General features: G+C 36.6%; 1 protein-coding gene across 1 annotated transcript in view; it reads right to left on the reverse strand.

Moving 5' to 3' along the window:
• BTAF1 (B-TFIID TATA-box binding protein associated factor 1) overlaps nt 1-18277 on the reverse strand; it is an 81653-nt gene that overhangs the window by 33947 nt on the left and 29429 nt on the right. The window contains exons 7-16 of the mRNA XM_080911483.1: nt 17501-17630; nt 16956-17024; nt 14569-14658; nt 13685-13780; nt 13420-13596; nt 10090-10230; nt 9271-9395; nt 6746-6866; nt 1968-2072; nt 255-404 (exon numbers count right to left, since the gene is read on the reverse strand). Of these exons, the coding sequence (XP_080767609.1) occupies nt 255-404; nt 1968-2072; nt 6746-6866; nt 9271-9395; nt 10090-10230; nt 13420-13596; nt 13685-13780; nt 14569-14658; nt 16956-17024; nt 17501-17630 (1204 nt within the window). The remainder of the gene's footprint in view (nt 1-254; nt 405-1967; nt 2073-6745; nt 6867-9270; nt 9396-10089; nt 10231-13419; nt 13597-13684; nt 13781-14568; nt 14659-16955; nt 17025-17500; nt 17631-18277) is intronic.

Below are 18277 nucleotides of genomic sequence, written 5' to 3' on the forward strand. Positions count from 1 at the left end.
GTTACAATTTATTTCTTTTATGTGAGTGCATTGTAGCTATTTTCAGACAGACCAGAAGAGAGAGTCTGATCCTACTTCAGATGGTTGTGAGCCACCATGTAGTTGCTGGGAACTGAACTCAGGACCTTTGGAAGAGCAGTCAGTGCTCTTAACCACTGAGCCATTTCTCCAGCCCCTAAATACCAGTTTCTTAAACAGTTACTGGATTAGTGATAAGCTGAACATAACAATACTTTACGTTTCTCTGCACATACCTTGGCTCTTGCTTTTACTTCTAGCAGCATATTTAAATCAATAGGTAAATGAGAAGGCTGCATCATTAGGCAAAGCCAAGCACCCATCCATGGACAAGCAGCTGCCACCACATACTGAACTGAAGCTTTGCTCAACAGTTCCATCCAGACCTACAAAGGGAAAAAGAAAATATGAAACAAATTTTTCTATTAAGTCCTAACAAAGTCTAAAATATACTTCTAGGGAAAATAAACTGGAAGGAGTAAGAAACAGCAATGAGATTCATTCGAAACTCAATATAGAGGTTTACTTTAAAATACCAATTTTGTTCTTGGGTTATATACTACATAAAATAATATAAAGGAAAGTTTTTTGGTTTTGTTTTTAAGAACATGGGGGCCAAGAAGAAAGCAAAGTGAGTAAAGGCAGTTGCTGCCACACCTGACAATCTAAGTTCAATTTCTGGAACTATAAGGAAGGAGAAAACAACTCCTATAAAGCTATCCTCTAACCTACAAATACCACTCAAACCAGCACCGGCCACTACAAAGTATAAGCTGTGGTTTGTTTTAGACTAAATTTATTTTTTTAATGTGTGTATTCTATGTGTGTTCTACTTGAACATGCACCATATGTACATGCACCACATGTGTGTCTGGTGCCCATGGAGGACAGAAGAAAACGTCATATCTGCCTAGAACTGAAGTTACAGGAAATTATGAGCTGCCATGTGGATGCAGGGGAGCAAATATAAGTCCTTGTCAAGACAACAAGTGCCACAGAGCCAATCTCCAGCCCAATAAATAAGTATAAGGTTTTAAAAAAGTAAAATATAGAAGCAGGTACAGTGGCACACGCCCTTAATCCTAGCACTCCAGAGGCAGAGGCAGGAAGGATCTCTGTGAGTTCAAGGCCAGCCTGTCAGCAAAGTGAGTACTAGGATAGTCAGAGAATCCATGTCTTGAAAAAACAAAAAAGCAATAGTACACATCTATAAAGCAATCAAGAGACTGCAGCACAAGGATTAAGGGTTCAAGGACAGCCTGGAATGCCCAGATGGATCTACTCAACAAAATCCAATAGACTATTTGATACTTTATAATCATATAATATGATCATTATTAGTCTATGACATATAAACATATATGTTTATAAATTAAACATGCCATGCCAGGCATGTTCATATATATCTGAAGCCTAGGACTGGGAGATAAAAACAACAGGACCAGGAGTTTGAGGCCAATCCCAGCTACACAGCAAGCTCAGGCCAGCCTAGGTTATGTGAGACCTGACACTGATAAGGTGAACGAACACACACACACACACACACACACACACACACACACTCTCTCTCTCTCTCTCTCTCTCTCTCTGTCTCTCTCTCTCTGTCTCTCTCTGTTCTCTTCTCTCTGTCTCACTCACACACACAAATTAAAAGTATTATTAAAAATAAAAATCTTAAAAAAAACAAGTAAAACATTAGCTTAACAGGACATGTAAAAGAGGGAGAAAAAAAAAACAAAAAACAAAAAACAAAGAAACATAACTAACCTGGATTTACTATTAAATCCCATACTAAGTCTAGTTTTCTGGTTCATCTTGTAAGATTACTTGGACTCTTCAATGTCTTATGTGGCTTAATTCATTAAAATCTCTCAATAGCATAGTAATTATTATTTAATTATATCTACAAATTTATTAGGATGAGAAATATAGATAGATCCATCATGTACCTTGTGAATAAGATCCAGAATTTCCTGGTTGCTTTCTAAAACACAAAACTGAAAAATGTGTCGCAGCATATCAGACAGGATAGGTATAAGCCAAGATGAAGAGTTCTGAAAACAAAAACAGATTCCAAGTATGACATGTAGTTCCTGGAAGTTAGCTTACATGAAAAGTCAAATAAACAAACATTGTCATAAAAAAAGACTATATGCTTTATCAAAAAGATTCAACTGCTGATAAATTTTGATAAGATCAAATCAGCATAAGTTATTATCACAGTGGCTAGAAAATTACACAATCCTATAATCACAGGGAGGTGGGCAGAAACTGATTATCCTACCACCAAAATTTCCTCAGATAAACTGAAAGTACAGTATCAAGCTATAACAACAATGTTGTTACTTACATCATCATACATCACTGCTCTAAGGAAACTGGGAAATGCTCAGATCACTGCTGCTGTGCCAAAAGACCAAAGCCTTAATTCTATGCACTCATCAATAATGCAAGGTGCCAGAACTCAGTTATCTGTAGACACCAAACTTCACCTCTAGAGAAAGATGTCTGCCCTTCATTTATAACATGTAAAATGTGCTATAAGTACACTAGCTGTCTCAGTTTATAAATACTGATGAATACACACTGCAAATGTCCAAATCACCCAGGGGTGGAAAGAGTACATGGGCAGAGCAAAGGATACTTGGAGAAATAATTCCACATAATTGTGCATTCATGTCACAAGTTTGTCAAGTCCCTAGATTGTACAATACCAACGGTGAACCCTAATGGAAACTTCAGTGGATGTAAATGTACTAATAATACTGAGTGCCTTATTTTTCCACACAGGGTGTTCACAGTGGGAGATGCTATATCCAGTGTGAAATTAAGGGAATAATACTATACTTTATCTTCTGTTTTTCTCTCAACTTAAAACTGCTCTAAAAAACTAGACATAGTGTTGCATGCCTTTAGTCTCAGGACTCCTGAGGCAGAGGCAGGCAGATCTCTGAGTTTGAGGCCAGCCTGATCCATAAAGTGAGCTCCAGGACAGCCGGGACTGTTAGAAAGACCCTATCCGGGTTTTGGGGACTTGGGGGTGCATACAGTTCAAGGCTAGGGACATAGTTTGTGCCTTTTGTGTGTGAAACCTTTGGTTAAATCTACAGTACTATGACGGACAGACAAAGAAACAAAATAAGAAACTATTTCACACATGTTACAACACTGAGATTATCACTATACACCTCTCAGAATGACCTACAGAGGGAACACTGATGACAATATACACTGGCCAGATGTGGAGCATTTATTGTTAATTAAGAGGCAAAATGGTGCATTTACTCTGAAAGACAACTTAGAAGTTTCTTACAAAATTAATCATATTCTTATGGTATAGTCTAGTACTTGGGTTCCTTAATATCTGCCCGCAGAAAAGAAAGTATGCATCTACACAAAAACCTGTACTTTATAAAAGCCTCATGTGTGTACTACCAAAATTTGAAGGTAGCAACGGTGTCCTTAAATTGGTAAATGAATAAATTGGAGCACAACAAGACAATAACAGTATAAGACATCCTTAAAAATGAGCTAGCAAAACATGGACAGAAAGTAAACGTAAATGCATATTACAAAGTAATGACTTTTAAAAAAAGTAATGACTAGCTAGGTTCCATGGTGGATGACTCCAACTGTATTACATACACAAAACTATGCAAACAGGAAAAGACCAGTGATTATGTATGAGAGGTTGGAAAGATGAGGAATGATGAGATGAACAAAGGTGACTTTCAGGACATGAAAACAACTCTTTGACACTATAATGGTAGACACGTGTCTTTACACATTTGACAGTAACATATCCTTTCTTAAAATCTTCTAGTTTTATGGGCAAAACAAAAAGCTGATAATCAGAAAACCTGAGACTAGACAACAGAGCCATCAGAATGTATACTCTACTGAGCTATAGTGACATTTGCCCACCAAGTTACTGCCATTGCTGAAGGTGCCAGCTGTGCATGTCAGGAATGACACAAGAGCACGGTGACAAGACACACGGGCATTTGTCTCTCCTCACTCTGTACTTAAGCTCACTTCACAGTTAAAAGTTGGAAAGAAATCCATCTCTTTGTCAATTTAGGTCACTCAGACTCCACATGAACCTGAGGTAAGCAGCTTACTGTGAGATGTGTAATGTCTGTAAATTTGGGAGTTTAATTTTTGATCATCAGTTCTCTCATCTCCAAACTAGAAATAGTAGTAGCTGCCTGCTTTAGCGTGCTTGTCATAGATCCTAGCATAAAACAAACCCCAGTAATATTGTTACTTTTTTTTTAAATGTTGTTACTTTTAAGAATCACTTCTATGTCACAGAATATAAGATTTTCAACTATAAAGTATGGCAAAAGTATATTTCACCCGCTATATAACTATTTATATTTGTATAGAATTAACATTTCCAAAGTCCTTTCTTTTATATTACCTCACTTGATCCATACTACAAGAAAGGCTGCAAAGGGATTATATGGTGTTCTGCAAAGTTTACTACTTTGAGCCTGCTGCACAGACACCAGAAGATCATTGGATTCCCTGCACTGAAGTTACAGGTGTTTGTGAGCCTCCATGTGGTTTCTGGAAAATTACCTACAGTGCTCTTACTTGCTGAACCATCTCTCCAGCCCCCAGGTTTTTGTTGTGTGTGTTCCGGGGTGGGGGAGTTGAAATGTATTCTCTTACATATATGCACCTGTTGTATAAGGGATTTAAAGAAAGAATGCTAGAACTCAGAGCTTGTGTCTAAGATCTTTACAGCAGCAATATAAGCTTTAGCTGGCTGTTCTCCATGTTTTGTCTGTTATCATGCTAAGAATCTAATGCTAGCCCAGGAGCAAATGCAAAGGAAGCAGAGAAGAGAGGGGAGGTAAGTTTAAATTAATCACAGGCTTTATTATCACATCGAGTATCTTAGAGCCAAATGTGCTCAGAACATTTCTAATTTTAGTATAATAAAAAGGTTGGTTGCATGCACTGTACATTACATAACCCCTTATACTCTAAAGAAACAAATAAAATGCTATTTTTATAAATAGGCACATACACGGGATAAAAGACTATAAATAGCTATTTAGAATGCTTTGCTGCCAAATGATTAATTCACAAAAAAGCTTTAAATTTCAAAACTACAAGCAACATTTCTTAAATATTCAGGCAAGAGATCATTGAATTTTCACAAAACTTTAAGTATAGCTTATAAGTAACCCCCAAGTAATCTGTAAAGAATACAATTTTAAATGGCACCAATTAATTAATTGATTAATTAATTGATTAATTAGAATTACTCTGACAGTTCTTTTGATGTTACTGGGAACTCAAGATTTATAATAAAGTTTTTACTACATAGTAATTTCCAAACAACAGTTTAGATTTAAAGGGGTATGCAGTAAGGTAATTTATCAGGTAAATGTGTTTGATGATTGGAGTTTAAGTCCTAGAACCCACCCAGTAGACGGAGTCAACTCCTACAAGTTTTCCCCTGACTTTCATGTGTGTCCCACATCCACACACATAAAACTAGATACATGAATGATTGAATATAAAACAAAAACCAAAGGGCTGAAGAGACAGCTCAGTCAACAAAATGCTTACCTTGTAAGCACCAAACCCTAGTTTGATACCCAGAATCCACACTGAAAAAAAAAAGAAAAGTGGGGTGGAGCAGTGGGGGCTGGAGAAACGGGAGAGAGGTTGTCAGGGTGAGGGGGTGGCACACATCTCTAAACCTCAGGAGGCAGACAGAGGCAGATCTGAGTTCCAGGACAGCCTGGTCTACAGACTGAGTTCAAGGATAGCCAGAGCTACACAGAGAAACCCTGTCTCAATAGAGGGAAAAAAACAAACAAACAAAAAAAAAAACCAAACAACAACAAAAAACTGAAGAAGAGAACTCAAGTAAGCTGTGGTCATGATGGAAGCAACTGAGATGAAGACAAATCCACATTTGTCCTGCACGGATATCAGCTCCGAGTTCACCAGTGACCTGTCCCAGGAGCTAAAAAAGTACTTGGAGGAAGACCCCCAACCCTAACCAGGAGACTCTAGAGGCCTTGGCTGATGCACTTAAACTGACAAAAGAACAGATCAGGTACTATTCTTCAAGAAGAGGTATGAGATGATTCTCAAGCAGTTGGCTTAAGCCCAGTAAGCCCTGAAAGCCCCTCAAGAATTGGAAAATGTGCTGTCACAACTGCACATCAAGAGGCACCGTCAGGCAGAACCCCAAGGAGTCCTTGCCATGACCCTGGACTCCCTGAAGCTTTGGAAGCCTTAAAGAGTCTCACACTGTCTTCTGGATACCAAAGCAAGGATGGCATGTCACAGGACTTCTGACTTTTCAACTTCCTTGTTGGGGCAGGGGGGCTGTTGGAATTTATGTCTATGGAAGGTACATTACTAATAAAGCTTGCATTCATAGAATCTTAAAAAAAAAAACACTGGAGCTAGAAATGGGGAGGTAATCCAGTGGTTAAAAGCATTTGCTGCACTTGTAGAGGACCCAGGTTCAGTTCCCAGTGCCCATATCAGATGGCTCACAACCACTTGTAACTCCAACTCTAGGGATCTTCTGGCCTCTGAGGCACCAGACACACACGGTGCACAGAATAAATGTATGCGAGCATTCTGAGTGATCCTTTGATATATGGCAAAAAAAAAATGAGGCAATGATCTGGTGTATCTCACGAAAGTTACAAAAGTTTTGAGGTTACTATTTATAATTATTAGTTCTTACCTGGTCCTGTGTTGACAATAATGTAAAGAGAGTTTCCAATGCTGCTCTTCGAACTGAAGATATAGTGTGATGCAAAAATGGCCAGACACGTGGGACCAAAACTGTGAGTGACTGCTGAATACTAATGAAGAAGAAACAAATTAATCTTATTTATTTTCCCTTGAAACTCCACAGATACATTATCTAATATATATGTTGTGTGGACCTAATCACATTTACATGAATTTTTAATAAATTGAAAATGATCCAATTTTCATGAGCATTCACTTACACTTTCAAAAATATATTACAAAAAGGCAGAAAAATGTAGCCAATAAAGGGTAGAGACTCAGTATTAGGTTTCTCTATAGCACTAATGCCATAATTACCTTCATCAAGTTAGAACTTTCCAATATATCTGTCCTTTTCTTCCAAGAAAAATGGCATATGTATCCTAGCTACACAATCAGGTCCGCATAACTGTTTTCCAGCCAAGGGTTAACCTTAATGGGTAGCTAATCATAATTTATATTCATCTTTCAGGCCACCTCAAATGGCAAGAAATGAAGAAGCAATAGTAGTTTTTTAAATTTATTACTCCAGTTTAGCATTTACTACATAAAATGGAGGAAGATATAAAGCCAAACCTAGGCTAACTTGGATCATAAACTTCTGCCATATTCAGGAATCCTTTCTAAAAGGTACCTCAAATTAGGGAGTCATGTGTAAGCAGCATTTGAATGATATCCTTCAATAGAATAAAGCGGAAACAAAACAAAGCCCACCCGTCAATAGCTCGCCTTCCCTCCTCACAGGAGCGACCTTCAATGCTAGTTTCATCATTTGCACATAGTACTTCCTGTGTTTATTTTTGTAAGTTCATCTTAAAAGTTCCAATTCAAATACATGCACATACAAACATCAGAGAAATTCAGAATACATAAAACTATGACAATAAAGATTTGTTAATGGTGTAATTGTTCGTGCATCACAAGACATACTGCATTTCTTGCATAAACTGCAAAATATCTGCTGATTACCATAACATGAAGAGATTATATTCATTCATTCATCCATTTATTCATTTATTTATTTATTTATTAAAAAAATTTTTTTGTCTTTTCAAGACAGGGTTTTTTCTGTATAGCTCTGGCTGTCCTGGTCTACCTCTGTAGACCAGCTAAATTCTGAACTAAACTGTACTCGTTGGTAATATATGAACATGCTTTTCCTATGTTTGAATTTCACTGAACTACTCACTCATCCAGCCAAAAGTTACTTTAAATTCATAATCATATGAATATTCACTGAATAGCTTCACTAGGCTAGAACTATAATTTCCTCATTCATTTACAAAGCTGTGTGGTATTTCTTCTTCTGCATCTTTGTGGATACTATTAGTAATAGAAACAGTTAACAGCATTCTGGCATTTTACACAGATGAGACACTCCTGAGTCTCACACTAGTGTTAGAACTGTAAAGCCCTAACAGTTTTAAGTAATGTGTCTGTCTTCACTGAATCCTGTCTTTAAATTTTCAATTATCATTTCCTGCTATCATCCTGACTAGTAATTTCTGAAATTAAGTATAAAAACTAAAGAAATAAACATTACACAGAAAAACTTAACAGAAAGGTGAAAATCTTTACAAATATAAATCCAATGTCAAATTTTAAAATCTTTATTTTGGGGTCAGCACTGTAAATAATATAAAATGGCTCATTTTAAAGTAAATGATTTTAAAGTATCTATTTTAGATCCACAAGATAATGAACTATAAAACTATTGCACAAAATAAGAAAAATAACTAATTTAGCTTTCCCTCTCCCTCTCTGAGTGTGTGTGTGTGTGTGTGTGTGTGTGTGCACGTGCGCGTGTGCATGTGTGCGCGTGTGCATGTGTGCGCGTGCACTCGTACAATGCTGGAACTCTAGGCTTTTTCATATTAGGCAGACAATTTCTCCCACTAAGCTCTGATCCCAGCCCCTAAAATATTCCTTCTTGTTCCAAACATTCTATTATTATTTTGCTTTTCTTTTTCTTAGAATTTATTTATTATATGAGTACACTTTGCTGTCTACACACCAGAAGAGGGCATCAGATCTCATTACAGATGGTTCTGAGCCACCATGTGGTTGCTGGGAATTGAACTCAGGACCTTTGGAAGAGCAGTCAGTGCTCTTAACCACTGAGCCATCTCTCAAGCCCTTCCTTTTTCTTGTTTAAATTATAAGAGGCTTCAAGAAAGCCACCAAGCAGCCATATGGCTGCTGGGAATCAAACTTCGGTCCTTTGCAAGGTGCTAGTAGCGAGAATAAAGGACTAACACCTCCCAAGAAAAAGTGTATTCAACTTTCAGCACTGTTCTTTTTTTTTTTAAGATTTATTTATTTATTATATATAAGTACACTGTAGCTGTCGTCAGATCTCATTACAGATGGTTGACAGCACTCTTCTTTAAAGGTGCTAAAACAATCTAAGTTTAGTCATCTGGAAAGATATAAATAAAGGACTTTTATTCTATATGTCTAATAAGAAATGATTACCTGCATTGCTGGACCTGAGGGTAAGTTAACATGGATGAAAGGAGAGTCATAATACTATTGGTTGAAGCTGTTAGATCATCTAATTCCAGAAGAGAATCCCATAAGGTATTTATAATGGAGGGCACCTGTAAGATCAGTTTTTAAGAAAAGTTACTGATTTCACATTTTATAAATCCTGCCAAATTATATCCCAAAGGTCACTACAAGTCAAGAGCATACGTACTGAATTTGGACAATGTCAGCTTTAAAGAATATCAAGAAGACAACATTTGTCTCTGACAAGTCTCTTACCCTCTTTTTATTGCCATTTGGCTCTGCTTTTGTCACTTCCTCTCTAACCAAATCTTTAATGGGCAGGATAATTTCAGGGAATTTTAAGTGATATCAACAATCATGTAAATACAAGGTTAGTTTTTGAGCTCATAAAATAATGTTGACTGCACTTTTACCTTCATAGTCTGGATATGATAAAATCAGAAGTAGCTAAAATTTAGTAGTCTCAAAAATGAGATCAGGTTAAAATAGTAAAATATAAAATCAAAACAAACTTCACATCTCTAAACACAAGGGACAAAATTAGAAATAGCTGTTTGCTTTTCAAGGAAATTCTCTGTGTACTAAATACACAGACAATACACAATTCACTGTTCCCAAAGACAACATATAATCAAGCTTGCATGCATCGGAGGGATGTTAGAGACAAAACAATTTCTACAAAAGGTACAGATAAAATAGAAAGAACGCTATGTTTTTCCTTCTATTCCATATACGAATAAGCATGCTCTATAGGAAAGAAATGCTGAAAGACTTTCAGTGTACCTTTTGTGTCTGAAGGTAAACGAGGCTTTCTACTACAGGAACTAAGGATGCTGCAGCAACAGCTCTAACATCATCATCAAGGTCCTGGAGTCCTTCAATTATTCGAGTTAAAACTTTAGGCAATAAAGTATTAATTACATCCTGTAAAACAGTATACCAAAATATGCTAATTTTCTATGGTATAATTACTCAAACATCTCTATTAACTTTGAACTACATTTCAATATTTATATATTTGAAAAATTAATAAACAGAATAGATAAATTAGCAGAAGACTGCATAAATATTCCCACTTGAGAAAAAAAATCCAAATATTTCTGGATGTAAATAGTTCTTAGTAAGTCCATAAATGCTGTATGTGAACACAAATATATACAGAGACCCTCAGCTTTTTTTTCTTCAGTATCACTGACAAGGAGATATGAGATGAGAAGAAAAGGCCACATCCTTCTGCTTCTCCTTACTGCAATGTAATCCCTTCATTTTTCCCACTAAGGCTATCTGCTCTGGGGTACTCCTGTGATCAAGTCAGGCATGGTTATGTGTACCTGTCATGCCATTATTATTGTGTGTGTGTGTGTGTGTGTGTGAGAGAGAGAGAGAGAGAGAGAGAGAGAGAGAGAGAGAGAGAGAGAGAGAGAGAGAGAGAGAGAGAGAGAGAGAGAGAGCGCTCGCAAGCACGCTTCCAAGAGCTTGCTGGTTAGACAGTCTACTCAAAAAAGTGAGCCTCAGTCGGAAACTCTGTCATCAATTATGTGAAGAGTGAAGACTTTAGTATCTCTGTGGTAAGTCAGCATACCAGCCAACTTTACATCCGTGATCACTGATAACAGTATTCACAGTGGCCAATATGTCATCAACACATGAATGAGTGAAAAAAATGTGGTACACATACAAAATAGAAAAAATGTATTCAAGCTAAAAAGAGGAATGTAAGTGTGACTTCTGCAGGAAGATGGACCACAAAGGTGGCAAAAAGAAGCCTCTGAAACAGCCCAAGAAACAAGCCAAGAATGTGAACGAAAGAGAACTTTTAGTCAGAAATAATAATAGCAGAAGAATCTCTTGGAGCTAAAATAATAGCTGAACCCATAGAAAAGGCCCCTTGGCCAGAGGTGGGATTATAAAATATGGCAAAAAGTAAGCTGTTCCTTGGACATAAGATGATGATGGCCTACTTAAATTCCTATCAAAAAATCTGAATTTCCCACCACAAATGTCTTTTTGCCACCTAGCCAGAATAAAATGTTCTCCTGGAGCCTGTTATACACTGTAATGAACTTTTATAAAGTAAAAATACATATGAAAATTTCAAAATGAGACCCAATTCCTTGTACAAAAAAATTAATTTAAGTTATAAAAACAGAAGAAAAACAAATGCTTCTCAAGAGATGAGTCAGCTTGTTATCAAAATATGGATAAAAAAATTTTTTTAATTACTTTTATAGGAAAAATGAGTCTTTTTCAGTCTTTTTGTCACTTGGTTATCCAATATCAAATGACCAGCCCTGAAAACATACATAAAAGTAGCATCATAGAAACTGAGTACATTATATTTAGAAATATGTGTATATACATATAGGCATGTGGTAACAATGGGGGGGAAGCCATGAATTTGAAAGAGAGCAAGGAGGGGTATGTTGGAGGGCTTGGAGGGAAAAGGGAAGGGAGAAATACCGTAATTATAATCTCAAAAATTAAGAAGTTTTTTTAAAAATTTGTTTTGTTATGAAATAGGTACAGCTTTTCAAATACTAACAAGGCATGGTCTATTCCATGTTTTATGGAAGCTACAAGTTAGGAAAAGGTTGTGTTTGAAGAGTTGCTATGTGGGTTACAGCCAGGAAAAGCAAGAACAAAGCAGAAAGGATAAACTAAGTAATAGAGAGCTTGGGTCTATGAGCAGAAATCACAAGGGAATGTTTTATTGCTGGTAGTTTAAAACAACAAAAGAAAAAGACAACCTTAGAAGTAACTTCAAAAGGCTTTTCTGGGATAGGAAGAGAAGCTCCATTCTTGGCTCAGTGAGCAGAGGAGAAGCTAATCCAGAGCAGTAAATAAGACAATCTCTTAAATTCCTGCTAGTGCTGGCAGGAAACTAATTACATACTGGTAAGAAAAGGTTCAGTCCTGGTTTCTCTCTAGCTCCTCATTTATCTCACTTGCTTTTTTTTTTTCAAAATCTTTTCTTTTCTTTACTAAGACAAGGTCTCATGCGTATCCTACACAAAAATTTACCTAGCTAAGGATGACCTTGATCTGTTTTTACCTGCCAAATACTGGGATAAGGACTTTGGAGCACACAGGTTTGACTCTAAGCACAATTACAGGCCTGGGCACCATCCCTCACTTGCTTCTATCCTTTTAGCACTCAACTTTGTGTAAAAAAATTATATATGTATATGGGTCATAAATTAAAAAGGCTTTTGTGAGTCAACCCAGGAACCCAACTCTGTATTTTAGTCCCGCACTGGGGAAGTATAGCCTGCAACTCTGTGGCATGCTAGAGTATACCAAAATTTTCAGTAAGTTACAGAGAGCACATTAATGCTCATCAGTAGATTATATAAATATAACGCTTGTGTTTTTATCCAGGATGAAGTCTAACAATGGAACAAACACTGGATATAAAAAAGTCATATGGTTTAGACTGCCGGTACTAACCCTAGTTTTACAACCTTAAACAAGGCTTCGAACTTTTTAGAACCCATTTTCCTATGCAAAAATGGTAAGGCTACCTATATTCTGTTTTTCTCAGCCTTCTTAGAGAAGATAAACAAAGAAAAACATTGGTGAATAATATTTTAAAAAGTACATGACTGTATAGACTGCTTGCTTTGATCCTCTCTGTATATTTCTTGTCTATATCTTCTGAATATATATCTCCTATATAACTTGATTCTCACAGACCTAAGACCATGTATTCAATATTTAAATGAGTTTAAACAACTAAAGAACTATGAGATACACTGAATGAGTTGCAACAATGTAACTAACCATCTTTTGATTTCTCTGTGAATTCTTATGAGCAACAACTATTTTGTGACTCTTTCTCAAGAAGGCAAGCTTGCTTGAGCTTCTTGAGAAAGAGTCACAGGTGTGTGATGACACACACCTGTACTCTTAGAACCCAAGAGAGAAAGAGAAGGCAGAGGCAGAATAATCTCTGCAATTCTAAAGGCTTGCCTGTAAGTTCTAGGCCAGCTGGAGATACATAGGGAGATCATAAAACAAAGGAACAAACTGCAATCAAGCATATATCCATTCCTATATCACAAAAAAACAAAACATCCAAAAGGGAAGATCCCCTTCAAAAATTGAGTTAGTTACCTGACGAACTGCCAAAGCATATTTTATTCCCAGAAGACCACCATGTCTAACTTCCCACTGTTCTTGTGTCAATAATTTCAGCAGCACATCCACTGTCTTATGAACTCCTGTTTCGTTCATGTGCTTTAAAACCACACCTAATGTTTGAGCACAGGTTTCACGAACTGGTGCTACAACCTTGAGAAGAGAAAGGAGTTACATATGCAGAAAATGTACATATGCAGAATTTACAATTTGGGCAAAGCTTCACTCAGATGATACTTACTTCATCAGAAACGAAATCTCCAAATCTGTCCAATGCAAAAACACAAAGGAGTCTAATGACTAAGTCTTCCAACCACTCTTGATGCTGCTGAATCATCTATTAAAATACAACCATGTCAAACAATAACTCAACACTGTACTAGAGAGAGTGGAGACGCTAAGTCCAACGATGGGGGGGAACACACACACACACACACACACACACACACACACACACACACTCACACTCACACAAAATATTGTGACATATTATCTGAGTAGAATGAACAGTTACCAAATCATGTAAGAGTTTTAGATATCATCTTTAAACATAACCATGTCCTCTTTGATAATTGTATTAAGAAACACTACTTTAAAATTCTTATATTCAGGGCTCCTATTATGTTCCTATACTCTTAAACAAACTAATTACAGGCTGGGCATTCAGGAGGCAGAAGCAAAGGCAGCGGGATCTCTGTGAGTTCCAGACCAAAAAGGTACACAGGAAATTCCAAGCCAGCCATAGCTAAACAGTAAAACTATCTCAAATCATCCTACAGCTCCAAGAAAACAAAGACAAAGCATTACTTCAGGTTACTCTGTATGGGGTCTTCTGCTACCTATGCTATTTCCAGTGTTTTTTACACTAATGTTGCTAGCAGACACTATTATCTGTTTGATCTTACTCTCTACTGCATTATCCTGCTCAAATGCTCTTCTAGTGTTTCTGAAGATCCATTCTCTAAACTCATTCTATAACAATAAACTTGTTTTTATTTATTTATTTGTACTCAGTTCTTCTTACTCACCTTAAGTTCCAACTTTGTTACTTAACTTTTGTTACTTCCTCCTAAATTGGGAAAAGAGACCAACCACTAAATTAAACCATATTTTTAATATACTTACCTCTTCTAAAGTGCTGTCTCCCATTTTACCACCACTTTTCCCATGAGCTTTAAGAATTTCTCTGAGTCCAGTACCTGCCCCATGTCGAACCTAAAAAAAAAAAAAAAGACCACAAGAAGCAAATATCCAGTGTCAAATGTTTAAAAAACCCAAGTTCAACTTTCTTTAATATAAAAATGTTTTTCAGTCAGTGTTGATGCTACAGAAACCTCTATTAAAGCATAATCATGTGCCTCTGTCAATCTTTCAAGCAGGTTTTACTTTGTAACTCTAACTGAGCTGAAAGCTACTATGTATAAAGATCAGCCAAGATCTCATAAAGACTAGCCAGGCTATACTGCCCTAGTGCTGGTACTAAAGATGTGTGTGACCACACTGTGAGACCACACTGTGTGCGACCACCCCAAGCCTATAATCACCTTTTTAAATAACATGCATTCTGTATTGTGATTTGAAAAAAAGTAAAATAAACAGTACCTTTACTAATTTCACAACTTTTTTTAGTTACATAGAAGGTTTTCAAGGTTGAGCAACAAAATAGTTATTCTCCAACTCTAGGATATAAATCCACCTGGTTTTCACTCACATCCCTAGTCTCTATCTGGACTCAGAACTAAACAGAAAGGGAAAGAAATTTTTCTGTATAGCCCAAATGCTGATATTTTAGAAGTACATGAATTAAAAAAAAAAAAAAAAAGTAATCAGGTGCCAAAAGAGGAAAAGCCATACAAATTGTCGACTAGTGCTTTCTTATATCTGGTGGATCAATTAGCATTCTCAGAGATGAGGAGATGCTTGTATATATTATGTAAAAAGGAGAAAGTCTGTCCTATATACTATAGTGATTTATTTAAAATGCTCTGAGCTAAGACTTACTTAATCACAGCAAAATCCACCCCCCCCACCTTTTCTTTTCCTTTTTTTCCATTCTGATAATCACACCCAGGCAGGATCTCATACATGCTAAGCAAAGTGCTATTCCAATAAGCTAGATCCCATGGACCCAAAGCAGGTTTGTGAAAGAGTGGTTCTGATGCTTTGATGGGGAATCTGCATATTCATACACTATGGTCCTCATTCCCAATTGGTTACTGATCAATCAATAAAGATGCCAGCTGCCAATAGCTGGGTAGAAAGAGGGGGGACTTCCGGGTTCCCACAGGCTAGGTAAATCAATATACTTAGGGGAGAGAGATGGAACAGACTCAGAGCTGCAGGGGGGGATCTTCCGAAATATAGGTGGAAAGCAGTTCATAGAAGGGCAGCAAGACCAACGGGCTTCACAGAAGGTAACAGGGCCACTAAGCCAAGGGAAGATTTAAAAGTGTTGAGCTGGGAGTAAAGAGAAGGGCACACTAGCAGCGGGAGGCTTACAAGAGCCCAGCCACTGAGCCAGTAAAACAGATTAACAATGAGCTAATGCATGCATGTCTTTCATCTACGGATCCAAGAGAACTTGGGCGGGTGGCTGGTAGCATAGCTCACCCAGGAGCATTAAAGCAGGGTAGAAAAAGACTGCACACTACAGGTTTGTTTTGTTTGTTTAATTCAAGGGCCAACTAAAGGTTTGAAATATCTAACCAATAACTCAAGCTTAATTTTTATCTTTTCTACATGCTTGAAATTTTCTTTGAAGAAGAAATACTTCAGAGACTTAATTATTTCTGAACCTGGTTTAAAACTACTGCTCTTTCTACAGTTATACCATTCTGGGTTTTTTTTTTTTGTTTGTTTGGTTTTTTTTTTTTGTTTTTTGTTTTTTCTGGTGATCTTGAGGTTTGGGCCCAAGTGTAGGCTTCTCTACACCTAGTCCCTGAAATTTAGGTAAACCAAAACCGCCCACTACAGGCATGATATAGGAGTGAACACTTGTAATCTCAGAATTTAGGAAGATGAGTCAGGAATATCACAAGTTTAAGGCCAGTATGGACTACAATAATAAGACTGTCATCTTCCTCCCCAAAAACTGTCCATTTTAATAAAAAAAAAAAGAACAATTTTTACTTTTTATGAGAAAAATACAAGTCTTTACAGTAGCCAAAAGAATAATAACAAGTTTATTAAATTTTGCTTCAGAATTTAAAGGAAAAAAAGGTTTTTTAAAAAAACTAAAAATTTCTACTTAGAAGTCAAACCTGGCGTGGTGGCATACACTTTTAATCCCATCACCCAGAAGCAAAGGCAGAGGAATCTGTGAGTCCAAAGCCCACCAGGTCTAAAATGAGTTCCAGACCAGTTACATGAAGAGATAAGACCCTGTCCCAAACCCCTCTGGGCGGGGGTTGTGAATGAATAAAAATGTACAATATGCTACAATTCCTAAGAGACCTGATGAAAAAGGTAAGTATCTGAATAAGTTATCCTTGCCTGAGAGAAAGATTCCTTACCTCCCAGGAGGGATTAAAAAGGTCATTGCAAAGTTCTTCACAAAAGCTTTCCAAAGGCCATTCATTTGTCTAAAAAGAAAGATACACATTACTACTATATCAAAGCTTTGGATTCAAGATTTAACAATATAAGAATGTCAAAAGGGTGTGTTTACTTGTAGTCTTAGCAATAGTAACAAGGCTTTCAAAGTTTAAAATGTTTTACTAAAGAAGTATAAGATATTTACTAATAAAATTTCTTTGTTGACAAACCATATCTCGATGAATATATTTTAAGAAACTTATAAAAGGGGCTAGGACAGATGGCTCAGTCATTAAGAACACTGGCTGTTTTTCCAGTTTCAATCTCCAGCATCTACATGACAGCTCACAACTGTCTGTAACTTTAATTCCAGGGTGTCCAATACCCTCTTCTGGCCTTCATGGACACCAGTCATGCAAGTGGTACACACGCATACATGCAGCAAAACATCCATACACATAAAAAAATTAATGAACAAAGCTAAAACTTAAAAAAATAAAAGTTATAAGCAATTTTAACATACCTCTTCAATTAAGGAAGAGCTTTCTGGAACATTATCTATCAAGACTTTGGAATCATTTGCAGTCTGATTAATAACAACATTTCCTACTTTCCGTCTCTTTTCTTCTGGCTCGCCATCAGTGCTGTCATTGCTAAAAAAAGAAGTTACCAATTTTAAAAGTCTATGAAGGATGCAAATGCCCTACAATGTGTGTCAGAGAACCCACTGTCCCCACTGCATGGGTACCTTACCTTGCTGAAGTACTTACTCAGCAATCTTACAACTAAAATGAATTCATTAATACTTTGAACAAAATATACCCCGCTATTCTCTGAATTGGTGCATTTTTTCTTTCAAATTAAACCTCAAATCTAACATTCTTTCATATCTACAACCAGTTTCCCCTCTTTTAAACTGTTTTAATCAAATAATTTAAGTCTAGCCAAACATGACACTGTTTTAGGCTGTAACCTGGAGAAAACTAATATGCCAAGTAATATAAGATAAACTTATTTGTTTAGAAAGGATATTAAAATATATAAAAAATTAACAAAAATTTAATATATACAGAAACTGACCACTGATAAAGCATACAAAAAATTTGGAAAAAGTACTGTTTTATAAGTTGAAAAGAAATACAAAGGCTAGCTTAGTAAGAAATACAAAGAAAATATAAAGAAAGAAAAGTTATCTGAGTGTGGTGGCACACACCTTTCTTTCCCAGCACCAAGGTGAGGCAAGAACATCATGAGCTCAAGGTCAGCTTAGCCACAACTTGAATAAAACACAAAATACCTT

The sequence above is a fragment of the Micromys minutus genome (assembly GCF_963924665.1).
Source record: "Micromys minutus genome assembly, chromosome: 2".
Lineage (NCBI taxonomy): Eukaryota > Metazoa > Chordata > Mammalia > Rodentia > Muridae > Micromys > Micromys minutus.